At 36.1% G+C, this 15854-nt stretch overlaps 1 protein-coding gene across 3 annotated transcripts; it reads right to left on the bottom strand.

Moving 5' to 3' along the window:
- Positions 1–661: 661 nt before the first annotated feature.
- On the bottom strand, positions 662–12753 carry LOC104595714 (guanine nucleotide-binding protein subunit beta-2). Of its 3 annotated transcripts, none has more exons than XM_010256573.3 (6): positions 12347–12753; positions 12140–12234; positions 8609–9033; positions 5343–5706; positions 1552–1665; positions 662–1183 (listed from the first exon to the last, which is right to left on the bottom strand). In XM_010256573.3, exons 1-6 carry the CDS (start codon positions 12450–12452, stop codon positions 1148–1150), a joined length of 1140 nt encoding a protein of 379 aa, XP_010254875.1. In that variant the 5' UTR covers positions 12453–12753; the 3' UTR covers positions 662–1147. The 3 variants fall into 3 exon arrangements, with proteins under 3 accessions (XP_010254875.1, XP_010254874.1, XP_088744024.1); XM_010256572.3 differs by having other exon boundaries at positions 12323–12744; XM_088887898.1 differs by lacking the exon at positions 662–1183 and adding an exon at positions 1895–2002 and having other exon boundaries at positions 12323–12748.
- Positions 12754–15854: the final 3101 nt, after the last annotated feature.

The raw sequence follows: 15854 nt of genomic DNA, 5'->3' as shown, positions 1-15854 counted from the left end.
AGCATGTGTTTTATTTCGCAAGTGTTTCATGATAGGCGTTTATCAAAACGTCATCATGTCATTACCAAATCAACATTTAGCCTATCATAGTGATCCATACGCATAAATACTCACAAAAGCTAACATTAATTTATGTACATGCTCACCATTAAAAAAAACTTCATTTTAACATTTCCTCCAATTAGTCATTTATTCACTGTTTTACTGATATGACGCCTAATAACACCCAGTGGCGCCTATTTTTCATAGACGGTTAAGATTATTACTTTTATTGGTCTTAAAAACAAATCAAATACAAACTTTTAGTTAATAAACGAAAACTCTACCAAACAGACTTAATGAAAACTCAAGGCATGTATGCTTGTCCTTTAGAGTTAGTTTGAAAGGAGTACAAATGCAAATATGTAAAGAACAAAACCTTATATTTTGTATGCATTTGCACTGTACATATTTGCATTTATACTCTTTCCAAACTGAGCCTTAGCCTGCACTGGCTGCACCTAACAATACTACCGTTGCAAAAACGTTCCAGCTACTAGCATTAACGGGAAGGAACAATTGACAGAGGGAAGTATTCGTTCAAGAGATCCTTCTAGATAAAGAAATCTTGTGAATTTGAAGATACAGTTGCCTAAGCTAAAAAGAACAAGCAAAAGAAAAGTTAGAGAGAGAAACGTAATGGATAATTTACTGGAGACGGGCCATTTCCATAAACCACAAGTCATTTCGAAGCAATTGCTAGACCACTTTCTACTTGCTCAATTGCAAATTTCAACAGAGACAAGAAACAAACTGACATTACAAAGAGATACAACACGATGGCCCCTTTCAGTTCTCTAAATACAAATCGTTTGTTTTTCTTTTTTTGTTTCTATTTTTTCATGTTTTTTCCTTCTCCTTTCTAGTCTCTTCTCCTGGCCTCCTTTCTCCTAATCGCAATGTTTTACTCAAAATGAATTAAAAGAAGAAAGTTGGAACGAATTACATGTTTCAAGGCGTAGAGACACTGCAGCACCTGATCAAAGAGTCAAGATTGTCCCATGAATATTCCTGTTAGGAATTGAGAAGTGGATGAAAGAACATGACTTGCAGCAGTGCAACACAATCCACGTAAACCAGAGTTTTGTAACCTTTCTGCTTGGAAAACTCAGATCTCTCTCCTGTCGCCTCCAAAAGCCCAAATCTGCCAACAAAAAAGAAATATTCAGAGCAAAACGTGTGAGGAAATTGCGGTTGATTTTAAACAAAAATTGTATCTGCTAAACATTTGCTGATCTATATCAAGGTTTTTGGCCACTGTGCCTCACGTCTGCTTTTACGTATGATGATATGAACGTACAGAGCTTAAATGATTCATCGAAGGAGAATCAATGTGAACCTTATTACTTCATTTTATGGTTATTACGCATTCAAAATGAGATATGGCCATCAAATAAAGAAGATTAGAAGACAGAATAACACACTGCTTAAACGTAGGAAGAATGGGTGCTTTGTTTTATGCATACCACAAACATCATGAAATAGAATTAACAGGTTTGTAGAGAATCTAACCTTCAGGTTCTTATCCCAACTTCCTGTACACAAGGCACTTCCATCAGCTGACAAACCTAAACAGGTGATCCGGCCCTCATGAGAGTTTTGCAAAGATCTCAAATTTAGAACCACCTGAGATAGGGACATAAAGTAGTTTTAAGAGAATTTTCACCAAAGTTTAGCATAGCACTGAATAAATTCCCAATGTTGGTAAAAACATTGAATGTAAATACAAATTGGAGTTGCAAGATTCACAAAACTCAAGTTGAAAATGACCAATATCCCATGACACGGGATGTTTCGAATTCTTGAAGAGGACTCTAGTCAGTCCTACCAGAAGCAAGGGTGTTCAAGAAAGTACCTCCATGGCCACCTTCTCATAGGCTGACTACATGGCAGTATTTATATGTAGAGCCATACATGCCGATGCAATGGTGCAACAACAGAACACACCTATGTTTTTGGTTGCCTACAGGATTTTCCACAATTTATTTAGGCTTAGTTTGGAAGGAGTACAAACACAAATATATACAGTACAAATACATACAAAATACAAAGTTTTGCAATCTACGTATTTGTATTTGTACTTTTTCCAAACTGAGCCTTGCGTCCAAAGAGAGATCATTTCAAATAGAAATTCTTGATGCATTTCAAGTAGATAGCTCAACAATTCTTTTGGTGCTTGATCCGTTGTACAAATATGTAAAAGTGCAAACACAAACATGCACTGTTCATGAAAATGTAAAGTTGGTTAAGTTTTGTATTGATAAATTTTTTATTCTTACCAAATGGTTTTGCTTGTGATGGGTACAAACGCAAATTCCAAAACTGGAATCCACCTTTTTTACATTGACCAATTTTGAGAAACTTTACTCCCATTTTGAATGCAAACATGTCTTGGAATTCATAATTGGGTTCAGCATCTGCACTCTTACCAAAAAACAGCCTTGGGGGCAAAAACTTTTGCTCCAATGTAGAAATACCTGTCAAACTTGAGTTCACTTTGGTTTTGGACAAACCATAGGACTGATGGGAGTAGACCCAGACTACATCCCCAATCAAAACAGGCCACTTTATTTTATGCACAATCTCCCATGCTAGCGCACTCTCATGTTCTAAGAGAATTTAAACTTCACCATTCACCATTGATCAGCAGAAAAGGGATTTTATTAATGAAAGTTTAGGAATTACAAGAGCTGGGGTGTAAATTCCATACCAAGTCACCAAAAATTACAGATTTGCCCAAACATTTGCCGTCTCATAGCCCCTTGTTTGGCCAGAGAATCTGCCATTCCATTTGCTGCTCTTCTTACCCACTTAAAGGAAACATTTAGTTCTCTTGTTAGGCTTCACCATTTACCATATTCTAAGAGAACCTTTAAGTTTTACACATAGCAAGATCTTGGAAGAACATACAACAAGACCAAGTAGCTTGTTTTGATTGGGATACGTAGCCTGGAGGTACACCCTTGATGTAGCCAAAGTAAACTCCTAGAATTCAGACATTTAAGTCTGACAAGCTAATGTGTCTACACCATTGTATGAAAATCAAACTACTAAAATACTAGATAAACCATGGTTATCGAACAGCCGTTGACCTGGACAGTTGGACCATTTGGCCCGGGAACCGTCCAGGCAACCAGTTCTGTCTTAACCCAAACCCGGTCCCTGGCCAAAAACCGTTGAACCAGTCAATGACCCATTGACCCGGGCGGTCGAACCGCCAATCCGTTGACCCATTCAACGGTTTTTGGCCATTTTATTTTTAATTATTTCCTTTTTTTAATTTTTTTGTCAAAACGGGCTGTCCATTCGAACCGGATGGTCGAACCATCAACCCAGAAACCGGTGGCCAGAATGGTTCCATTTCTGGGCCGTTTCTTTTTAACCATGAGATAAACATCAGTTTACAGAAAGTAAAAGAATTCAGACATTTAAGTCTGACAAGCAAGGTTCAAAGTATTGATACGATATGCCCCAAATTGGGCGTATTGTATTGTATCGTTGGCTTCTCAATACACCTGTTTACAGGTGCTTTTGGGAAATCAATTTTTTATTGATTAAATTATATAAAAGTATGTATAAAAATGATTATTTGAAAAAACTAAAAAAAAAAAAAACGTGTGGCTTAAAAAGTATCGATACACCCCTGCTGATACAGTTGGTTGTATCTATTATGATTCGGCCTGCCCTTGAGTTCTGTTAGTCTGATAACAGCCAAGAAGAGAGAAGAAGAAAGAAGAAAGAAAGAGAGAGAAAAGAGGAGAAAAGGAGAGAAGAAAAGGCTGGTTCGAATGAGAGAAAAATTACCTCTCCCATTTGGCCAGACATGTTTTATATTACTAACATAATGGAAAAGACACATGTGCCCTTACTTAAGTAAGGGACACTAGTTCTAATATAATATTACAGATCAGCAACCTCAACATAAGTATAAAGACAGAAATACCCCTACATACTTGACACTAACAGTATCAATACTTTGGACCTTGCTGACAAGTTCATGTGCGTAAACCATTGTATGAAAATCAAAGTACTAAAATACTAGATAAACATCAATTTACAGAGTAAAAGAGATAAAAGGAAAAACAAAATCATAATACGCTTCAATAGCCACACTGGCTACACCATGTGTGTAGCCTTGGGCTACAAGTGTCTTGTGTGTCTTGTATGCACAAGATACAGTGGCGAGTTTTTATTGGTGGATGTAGCCCGAGGCTACACCATTCCATGTATACAATTCCAGCAGCAGTAGAAAAGATGCCCATTTTTATGGACAAATTTCACTGCTTATTTGTCTCCCTTGAACTTCGCCTTTAACTATAAATTCTCCCCTATATTTTAACTATTTAAAAATTTACCCAATAAACATAATTAATTATTTATACAAACTTCACTTCCTCCCCAAACGCATACCCAAAATTACAAATTATTCCCTACGCTTCAATTTTCTACATTTGCAGCTAGCAAGTTGAATGTTTTAATCAAAATCTATGAATATTTGATGAATACCAAGATAAAAGTTCAGACGTTAGACTTTTCAATAATCATTTCAACTTAAGAACTAAGAAGGTTTATTAAATACACCATTCATTCGTTCTTAAAATTTAAAATGAAATAGTTTTAAACTAGGTCAAATGTTTTTTATCAGTTATGTACCAAAAAAAAAGTTTTTTTATCAGTTAAACTATAACACATTTAAATATTTAATATTACTATAAATTCAATTATATGTTAAAGTCCAAATCACAACTAGAAGCACATTTTACATGTAACTATTTTAGGCAATTTTCTTACATAAAATATTTTCTGAAACAAATTAGAGTTGCCCAAAAGGTAATCGTTAATGTATTTTGCTTATTTTACTGGTTTTATTGGGGCAAAAAAAAAACCCACCAAAATGCTAAATCTGTTTAGGTTTTGTAAGGGATATTTTGAAACAAACTTCAATTTATAGGTACATATTAGACAATTAACTTAAAAGGAAATGAAACTTATCCTTGTTAGTAGAAAATGAAATTTATCCTTGTTGGTTTACTTGTTTTTACCAGTTCTCGTTAGGAGCAAAGATGTCAATAAGTTTCAAATTCTTTTACAAAGATGCCAATAACTATTTATTGGGCACAAAATATAAGTAGTGAAAGTGCATAGAAGAAATTATAATTTTAGGTAAAATATAGGGGAGAAAGATGAAATTTACCCTTTTTGGGAGGGGGGAAGGTGAGGGATTTGGGTGTTAGCCTCTTGTAAAAACTGGTAACAATATGGTCAGAAGGATTAAACTTAATACATATAACTAACTTACATACCTTTGCCACTAGGGTGTCCCATACATAACAATCATTATTTGAGTATGCAGCAAACAGAAGCCTGCCTGATATTGAGAAGGCAATAGAGGTCACATGAGGAACCTCACCATCAGCAGCAGCATGCTGCTGATGGTAGACTTGAAGCTGGTGCCCAGTTCTCATGTCAAATAACCTGCATGTTCCATCACCTGAGCCGGTTCCAAATCTTTGTCCATCTGGGAAGAACTTCACAGTGTTAACATCTCCTTCATGGCCATGAAATGTGCGCACTGCTCGACTTGCAATACGGGTGTCCCACAACCGGGCAGTTGCATCACATGAACCAGAAACAAACATCTTTGAGTTGGATCCATTGATTGATACACTGATGAATGAAAGGAAGAAAAAAAGAAATTAGTCTACTTGAAACATTCAGCACATGCTTGCATAAACAATCTAGACAATGACCACACAAGTCAGAATGAGTTGCCACATATGAAGTTGACAAAAAAGGGAACCCCTTTGGACTTCAAATCATTTCTCAAAAGATTCATCTTCTAGTATTTTCTGTCATACCCTACTAAAAATATTACCTATAATGATATAGTGGCAAGAAAATATAGAACAGAAAGATAACCAGTGCAAAACCTCATTAGCTGACAGCAACTGACAAGCCTTTTAGGAATAAAGAGCAACAAATGAGTCATACTAGAACTCTTCATCGCTGTCCCTAACACCAGTCCAAATCCCTTCTGTTCAAGGATAAAATTAAGGAAGTCAGTTGCAAGCCTTCTCCAAATCTATCATGTTACAAGAAATCCATCTACCCAAATTCTCCTTTCCTCCAAATGCCATCTATAGTCTATTGAGCTTCCACAAGAGCTCCTGAATGGTAATTATTGCAGAAATCAAGGATAATGCGGGGAAAGGACCATTTAAACAAATAAAGAATGTTAGAGAATCAATGTCCATACTTACACGAAGCTGCAAGGTATCTTCCCTTCACTCCTTCTGTCAATCCACTTCCTTCTCCAGAAGTTTCTTCTTAAATCCTCTTATATTTTCATCCTTATAGTATTTTGTTTTAGGTTCTAATATTCTCTATTTGGTTGGTGTTTCCCCCTAAAACCACTAAGATCCTTAATTGTTGAGTGAGTTCTTTGGTTGAATCAGGGAAACCAGTTACCTGCCGTGGATCATTACTACACATTAGCAGAAAAAGTAGAAAGCATTCTAACTTCCTTTTTTTTCTTCACAGAAGACTGAATTCCATCCCTCTAGTTAAATGGATTACATAACAAGACATGTAATGCATTCTATCATACATCTAGCAACAAAGGCTTGGAGCTATTGAAGCCTAATCAACCTTGAGGTCTTTTTCAATGTCACTGGTTCACAAGATGAGGAATGAAGCCTCAGTGGTACTTTTATTATCAGGGGCCAGCTTCTTAAGTATGTCCTATGTTAGCTGAAGTCTGCTGATGGAATTATGAATTATCCTGTATTGGTGAGTGAGTTCCCTAACATCCTAGAGTGGTTCTAGGGTTCCTACACTCTTTCTCTTTCTAATTCTCTCTTAGGCTAATGCATTTTTCGTTTCTATTTGTTTTTTTCCTTTTATGTTTTTGGTGCTATTTTTTGCTTATTGGAAAGAACAAAGTGAATCAATCTGCAGTAATTGGTCTGCATTACAGCTGTAGAAAGGAGTACTGAATGTACTAACTATTTCCAGCACTTCAGTTGAATTAAACCCTATAAAAGTCACATCTAGGAAATTGCCCATCCTAGAATTCAAAAAGAACTGCATGAGGAATTTTGACTGACCGGATTGCACCACCATATATTTAAACTTGAAAGTTTATTCCAACAGGTTAGGTTAGTTCACACTAATTCCTTAGTTCTGCCAATCCCTTTATTTTCTCTCTCTAAAGTCTTGCTCAACTCAACAAAGCCTTACCTCAACAAGCTCTTTTCCTACTAAAAGTAATTTTTCATCTTCTAGCTATCTTATACATTTATCAAATGCTCAGGTTAAATATATTATAGAAGTGTCTATGCGATATCTAATGTCATATCAGATGCAAATCATTTTTTGCAATAAAGATAAACTTTTAAAATAGAAAATGTAAATAAATGCATCTGGGCATCAAATAAGCGCATTCTAAACGAGACAATAAAAATTTTATTTTTGACGCTTTAATTGAAAATTAAAAGAAAATGAAAGTAACAAGTCATAATTAATCAGCCTTCCATTTACAGATTCACATTGTAAGAAAGGAAATTCTGACTAACAGCCAAATCCCAATTTGAACTAGACTTTGAAGCAAGTTGATTAAGAAAACATCAAAGTTTATGGGAACTTTATAGAGCTCTAATGTCCTCTCATTAAACAGTTCCCTAAAGTTTGTTCAACTACAGGTAGCTATACTAGTTTAAAGGTTACAATTTCATTGTTCAAGTACTAAGAATGAAAAGAAAAGAAAAAAAAAAAAGGAGACCCATCCTCCCAAAAAAAGGAAAATGAAAAGGTTAATTGTTCTACAAAAGTCAAAGAAGGTTATTGGATTTGAATATTATCAAAGCAAGGTTCAAAATATCGATACAGGTAGGGGCGTAGCGTATCGGCATGTATCTTTGTTCGCCTTTTTTTTTTTACTTTTTCTTTGAAACTGGTTCAGAGGGGTCAGTTTAAGGCCGGTTTACCCCCTGAACTAGGCCAAACCCCGAAACACCCCCTGTATGGGGCCTGATACGATATGTATCGACCGATACACCTCGATACATTGAGATATTTTGATCCTTGCATCAAAGTATATCCAAACACCAAATAATGGCATGAAGTCAATTCCAAGAACAAAGAATAGAATTTCTATAAATTCAGGATTTCATTTGGAAGGAAAAAAGAGCATTGTATATCTATGTATATATATTATTAAAAAATAATATACATAGATACATATACATATATATAGAATATCAAAACAATCAATTATGAGAGGATCTTTATCAACTAAAAAATAAAATACATCTTCCACAGAAAATAGTGGGCATTTAGGAGACATGTGTGACAGAACAGGCACAATAAAGCGAGGCTGCATCTTCTATCACAAATAGTGGGCATTTGCATGTGCAAGAGGGGAGAGATAGAGAATGTGGGGAGTGATGTCAACAAATGGACTAAAATGTAGAGATGGTTTCTGTATTGAAATAAGGTCAAGGCAAGTACTGATATTAGAGAGAGAGAGATTCATATTCTTCAACTCAGTGGACATGATCTTTATACACACCTTAGTACATCAGCTGTGTGCCCTGATGGAAATTCACCTCCAAACACAGAAAGCCTCTGGCCTGTGGTAACATCCCACAAAACACACGTTTGATCACCAGAACTGGTTATTAGGTGAGTATCTTCATCTGGAACATACTGACATGAAGATACATAACCCTTGTGCCCGCTTAACATCCTTGATACTGGTAAATTCCCATCCTTGTCAACTGGAGAGTTTAGATTGAAGATAGAGCAGACACTATCAAGACCACCACATGCAACAGACTGACCATTTGGAGAAAAGGCACATGTCATGACCCATGCACATGGTAACTTAATAGCATGAGTTTTCTGGCTCGTTAGAGCATTCCACACAATTAACCTCCCATCTTGTGATGCACTGACAATTCGATTCTTTTCAGGAGTCCAGTCCAATGAATAAACCTGGCAGATTTCTTAGAAAATTTATTAATTCTTTTTGAGACTAATTAGTAGATTAATGTTACTACAGATATCTAAGAGAGCATTTATGGCCGCAATCAGTAGCTTCTGATGTCCAGACAAAGAAAGTAAAGCAAAAGATGCAGTTGCAGCAGTTATGGAAGTTGTAGAATAAGAAAATGACAAAAATGGTGGCAATTTTTAAAATGCATGAAGACCCAAAAAATCCAGCACAGATACAAGTTCTACATGTCTGTTGCAGCTCTGATGTTATTGGTACTTTCCATCATGAAATAAAACATCCAAAAACCAGCATAGATCATAAAATAAAATAACTACACCACTATGACTCCACTCAAGATACAGGAATGCCCCCAACACTGGTAAAAAAAAATGTAAACAGTATGGCAATAAAAAGAACTAAAAGGTTCACCAAGAGAAAATTTCAATCCAACCAAAAGTCTTGCAGACCTGAAGCTCCGCTAGTTCCATCTCTTAATGCTCCATTCTCTACTGTCCTAATTCTTGATAAATGATTAACTATATAAAGAAGGGCAACTGGACTGATCCTAAAATAGCAATATTCAAGTAGGGTGATAACTTAAAAAGGAAGAATGAAGTTTTAAGTTATGATAGTGATTAGTACAACCTCATCCTCACACCAGATAAGTCTGTTGCAAAAACAAATCCAACAGGAAACCACTAGGGGTGGATTCAAGCCGAGCCGAATAGTACCAGGTTCGAGCTCGGCTCAAGACTGTTCTACAAGGCTCGAGCTCGGTTCGAGCCAGAACATTGAGCTCGAGCTCGGCTCGAGTCAAAAATTCATAAGCTCGAGCTCGAATTTGAGAAAAAAATATTTTATAAAAATAAAAATTAGATATATAAATTTATTTTATATTTAAAAAATTAAGAATTATAATAATTAATAATTATAACATTTTTATTATATATATATTATTTTCTACAATTTTATTTTATATATATATATATATATATTCGAGCCGGCTCGCGAGCCTCACGAGCCAAGCTCTAGTAGGCTCAAGCTTGGCTCGTTTAATAATCGAGCCACTGAATTGGGCTCGAGCAGCTCGTGAAAAGCTTGGCTCGTTGCCAAGCCTAGGAACCACTAATATATTCCATTTCTTATGTAAATTTTGTATCCACTATTCAAGTAGGGCGATAACTTGAGAAAGGAGAATGAAGTTTGAAGTTATGATAGTAATTGATACATCCCCGTCCTCACACCAAGATAAGTCTGTTGCAAAGACATCCAAAAGGAAACTGCTATATATTTCATTTCTTACGTAAATTTTGTATCCAATTTTACAGCACAGTATCCATGCAAAACCCACGAGTATAACTAGAACCTACATTAAAATCAATTGCAGCTGCAGGAAAGTAAATCCAAAAGTAAATACAACAACAATAAAAAAAATGCATGAAGATAATCCCTAAAAACGAATGAAAATAACAATTTTGTCAAAAATCAAAATGACACGAAGAGGACATTTTGCAAATATCCTTCCAGCCAGAAGTGTCATTCATTATTAGAACTTGTGAGGCTTAAATTTCGTGCTCTTTTAAGAAAAATATAAAATTAAAAAGAGGAAAAGCATAGAAGCATGCACAAGGGTAGTATATCATGTAGAAAGAACATTTAAATGAATAGAAGATCAAATAAAAAGAACCATAATACTACTAGGAGCTCTAGAGAAGGTCGTGCATTCTTACAGTCCATTCAATAACAATTAAAAAGTTTTAAATGCAGAAGAGTACCTCTAAACAATTTTTAATTTTAACACAAATAGCCATACATGCATTTAAACACAACACAAAAGGCATCTCAACCATGCAGAGAATAAGATGGTTTGGGCATGTAATGAAAAGACCATATACAGTACCAGTGAAAGCAGTGATCTGTTACAAATTGAAGGGCCTAAAAGTAGGAGTGAGAAAAAAAAACGAAAAACCAAACCGACCGAAACCGAACTGAAAAATTGGTTAACCGAACCGGTCGGTTCAGTTTCGGTTTGGTATTTTTAACAAACCTAAGGTACTGGTTCAGTTTCGGTTAACCAATATAGAAAACCAGTGGTGAACCGAACCGACCAGTATACATATATTTCTATATATTTTATATATTATATATATTATAAATTAATAAATATGAATTATATATAAATATATATTATTTACTATTTAAAATATAATATTGTTATATATATTTATAATTTTTTATTATATATTTTTATAATATATTGTAAAAATCAAAAAACCGAAAAACCGATGGTTAACCGATTGGCTTCGATTTGGTTTCGGTTACCGGTTTTAGTACTGGTTCGGTTCAAAGAAGCCCCACGGTTCGGTTAACCTAACCGTGAGCACCCCTACCTAAAAGAACTGGGGGCAGACAGATAAGGACATGGGCTAAAGTGAGAAATGATTTAAGGCCCCATAATTTAACAATGGACATGATATGAAACAGAACAGAATGGTGGAACAGGATTCGTGTAGCCAACCACTTATAGACAGGACGGAAGGCATCTCATGAGGAATGTACCTCATAGGCTTATACTCTCAGGCACCTAACTTTTAGGTTGAGCAGCATCAAGGCTAGTTTCTTGAGTCTCGGCGTCAAGGCATAAGGCTCATGTGACTTTTAGAGAGACAGAGCATTCGAAGGGGAAAAACCACCCTTCCATTCTTCTAGACTATAAAGAAGTTTTCGGGGAAAAAATTTAATTGAACTCATGAACTCAAAAGAGAAATATCTCAAAGAAAGTTAACGTATTTGAATATGTAATATTAAAACCTCAATCACATTTGTTGGATCTGAAACATAGTATTCGTTCTATATTTTTGACGTCTTCTTTTGGCATTGAGTAATCTAATACACAACAAAACTGAAAAAGTTTCCAAATGTTTTCACTCGATTCGCCAAGCATTTCAACTAGTCGCATCCATTGGATTCTCCTGACTATGCAATTTATCATTCCACATGGCATCCATTAAGCGTAGGAACGAGGCAGTTAGACGGGAGCATATATCAATGAAGGATCTTTAATTACCAATACATGTCCAGTAAATAAGAACAGAAAAGTCTTACCTTCCCCGTGTGCCCCTGCAATATCCTACAACAGACCAGATCGGTAGGGCCAAAACTAACTGGTGTTCGTCCCTGCGACCTGGCATACCCGGCAACTGTAAAACCAGAACATAGAAAACGGATCTAAGAACACGAAACACAAAGAGTTTCTTGAAAAAAAAAAAGACAAAAAAAAGTTCGGACAGTGGCTGTAGCAGCTTGAACTACCATCAGTGTCGAGAAGAAGAGTTCTTTTCTGCTTCAACCGTTCTCTGAGTGCATTGACAGTGGCTGTAGCAGCTATATGCCGCTCCTTCAATTCGGCAACAGACATCTCAAACCCTAGAGCGAATCGGACGATAAAAATCAATACCTGCTCGCCATTAAAGGTCCTTTTCGGGACCAATCCAAACCCTAATTCCCATTTCTTCCCGTAATTCAAGCGTGAAACGAAGACAATTGGATGTTTTGACAACGGATCAATGAAGTTAAAAAGGGGAAGAAGAAGGACGACCCTGTTTCAGCTCAGCAGAACAAATGTAGTGGGTAAAGAGAAAAAAAGAGAGATTGGAGAAGAAGGCGTCAAGCGTCAAACGTCAAACATGGTGAGTTGGTGACCTCCAACAGGGTTCAAACGCCAGGGGCTGAGTGGGCAGCGGGTTAGTTGGATTCCACCGGGCCCACGTGTACCACGGCTCATGCTCAAAAGTCTGCAAAGTTGTAAGTTACTTGACGTGTCTGCTGACTATTTCCACGTGCAGACGCTTTAGAGAAACGAAGAAGTACGGATACATACGATGCAAAATTCTGAATTCCAACCCCCTATTACTAGTCGATTCGTACTGAATCAGGGAAAAAAAATAGGCGAGATGAAAGTTGATGTCAGAGACGTAATCCTACGTGGCATGCCTGGACAGCAGAAATACCGGAAGAACAAAGAGAGGGGAGAGATAGAGTGTTGCTTGTTGTATAAGTTGGAATGGTGGGAAATCAATCTCTGACCGTCCACTAAAAGCTTACAGCAGTACCAAATTTTGAGTATGTTTCGAGTTTGTGTCAGCACGTGATGCTAATCAGCTAATGACTTTGGAGAGACTTTAGAGCTGCTTTGATGCCATCACATCATACTTTCCAGTTTCCATCATATGCGGACTAGTTTTGATAACATCATCTTCCACCGCACATCTTATACATGTCCCACTTGTGTAACGGGCCCAGTTTCATAGTAAAATGTACGGTGTCAAATGTATTTTGTTAAAAAAGGAGATCCCAACTCCTAAAACGTACCCTATATTTTTGTATTTGACTAATACACACCCAATTGTATAAAATCACTTTACTTAAATCCACCTTTGTAAAAAACCGTTATGAGAATCATCTCTTTACATCCTAAAATCAATGAAAATCCAAAAATGCCCCACTGAATAGTCTCTCGTTTGTTTGAGTTGCCAATTTGGCGAATTGATGGGTAAACCGTAAATATAAACTGTTGATCAAACGGATATTAGGGTCAAAAACATCGATTTTTACTTCCATCGAATAAACCTTCAGATTTAATACAACTCTACTTTAATCTTTTAAAATATAAAAAATTAATGTAAATATAGCATATTGAATTTATTATATAAATTAATATATAATATAATATAATATATAAAATATATACTTTTATAATTTTAATTAGTATTCTGTCCTTTGGGCCTAGTGTCACTTTGGTCCATAAACTTTAAAATGCTACAATTCAGTACCCGAACTTTCAAAGCATGGCAATCCAGTACTTGTCGTTAACTTACTGTTAATCAGCCGATAAGTTACATTTGAAAAAGACCCAAATGCCCTTTGAATGTCATCTAATTTTCTTTATCAACCATCCAAACATTGACAAAAAATTAACAGTCCAAAATCCTTGCCTCTTCTATTCAAGAAAGTTGGGGTCACTAGAATGCCCACTCAAATATGACCACAACTTTCTTGAATGGAAGAGGCAAGCATTTGGGACTATTAATTTTTTGTCAACGTTTAAATGGTTGAAAAACAAAATTAAATGACACTTGAAGGGCATCTGTATCTTTTTCAAATGCCACTTAACGGCTAGTTAAACAATTAATTAATAGGAGCCCAGATCTCTTGACCACGAGAAGCCTAGCCACGTTTATCGCAGGCAAACGTGGAGAACATATGTTCCCAATTCACGGGAGGTGGTGTATTGTGGATAGGTGTGGACAGGATATCTGAAGTCAATTAATAGTAGGTATTGGATTGTCACGTTTTAAAAGTTCGGATACTGAATTGTCGCATTTTAAAATTTGGGGATAAAAGTGGCACTAGCCCCAAAGTACAAGGTACTAATTGGAATTTTCCCTTTTAATTATAACTATATAAAATTTATATATTAAATCTAATTATTGGAAATTTCCCTTTTAATTATAATATAATCAAATTCAAATATTAATCGGATCGAATGGAATAAAATCCAAATCAAATCCAATTATTGACTGAATCCATATTTCAAAATCCAGGTTTTCCGATATCATTGGTAGGCCTGTACGTCACCCTGTATTTTTTAAGTATAAGCAACTTTAAAGAATTGATCAAATGCCAAGAAATAATCCAGATGTGCTGTGAGGTCAGCGTGAGATGCACTTTTAGGAGCAAATGCCTGACCATCGACAAATCCAAAGACTACGAATGGCAGAGGGCAAATGGGCCCATAATTTGCCACCCGTAGGACCTTCCACCTTAACAGGAAATCGCAATCCCTTGCAGCCTTACATTGAGAATATATCTTCATAAAAAATATAAAAGTATAAAGATATTCCCAATGCAGGGTGTAAAAGGCTATGCAAATGGTGTGAGTAGGAAGCCACCTTCCATCACATACAGAGGAAGTCCTTCGCCGAGGTTGCCCAGTAACCGGATTTGCAGAAAATATTTGGAAGCATGGTTTTCAAAATCAGACCAGACCGAACGGTCAGACCGAAAAAGCTGAGAACCAGTCAAGTGACCAGTTTCAATTTTTTCAAAACCAGAAATTTGCCCAAAATCATTAATTTTGATCAACAAACCACTGACCCAAGCAATTAACCATTCAAACCATTCGAACGGTTTTAACCGTTTTTTTTTTTTGTCAGAATGGGCTAACCGTTCAATTCTTCCAACCTAATAACCGAACCCCTAACCGATTCGGTCTCCGAATCGGTTTTAAAAACCATGTTTAGAAGTACGAAAAGAAGGATCAATGTAAGATGCCACCACAGACCCTTGTGTCCGAGTTACGACTTGTGACGGCTCTTCTCCAGCCAAAACCCCAACCCGTATCAATTAGCAAAAAAGAATGGATCGACAAAAAAAGAATTAGTTAAATTAATAAAAAGTCTACTTTACCCGACCCAGCCTATAACCAGTTCCTCTTGTTGGCAAATTTAGGCTCAATTTGGAATGAGTACAAATGCAAATATGTACAATGTAAATACATACAAAATAATACAAAATATAAGATTTTGCCCTTAAATACATACAAAATACAAGATTTTTCCCTCTACATATTTGTATTTGTACTCATTCCAAACTAAGCAAATTAAGCCTTAAGGATCCACTTGGTTCACGGAAACAGATATTTAGAATGAGAATCAGAATAAATCATTATGTTGGTTGGATGGAATCAGAATCCCATTCCCCTTCCCTTTCGGCCCTTCCTGGTTGATAGCACTCCCCCATTTGAGAGATAGTCATTTTC

The sequence above is a fragment of the Nelumbo nucifera genome, chromosome 5 (genome assembly GCF_055504915.1).
Source record: "Nelumbo nucifera cultivar China Antique chromosome 5, China Antique-T2T, whole genome shotgun sequence".
NCBI classification, from domain to species: domain Eukaryota; kingdom Viridiplantae; phylum Streptophyta; class Magnoliopsida; order Proteales; family Nelumbonaceae; genus Nelumbo; species Nelumbo nucifera.
Note: the sequence above shows the minus strand (reverse complement) of the source record. Positions and strands in the feature narration are given on the sequence as shown.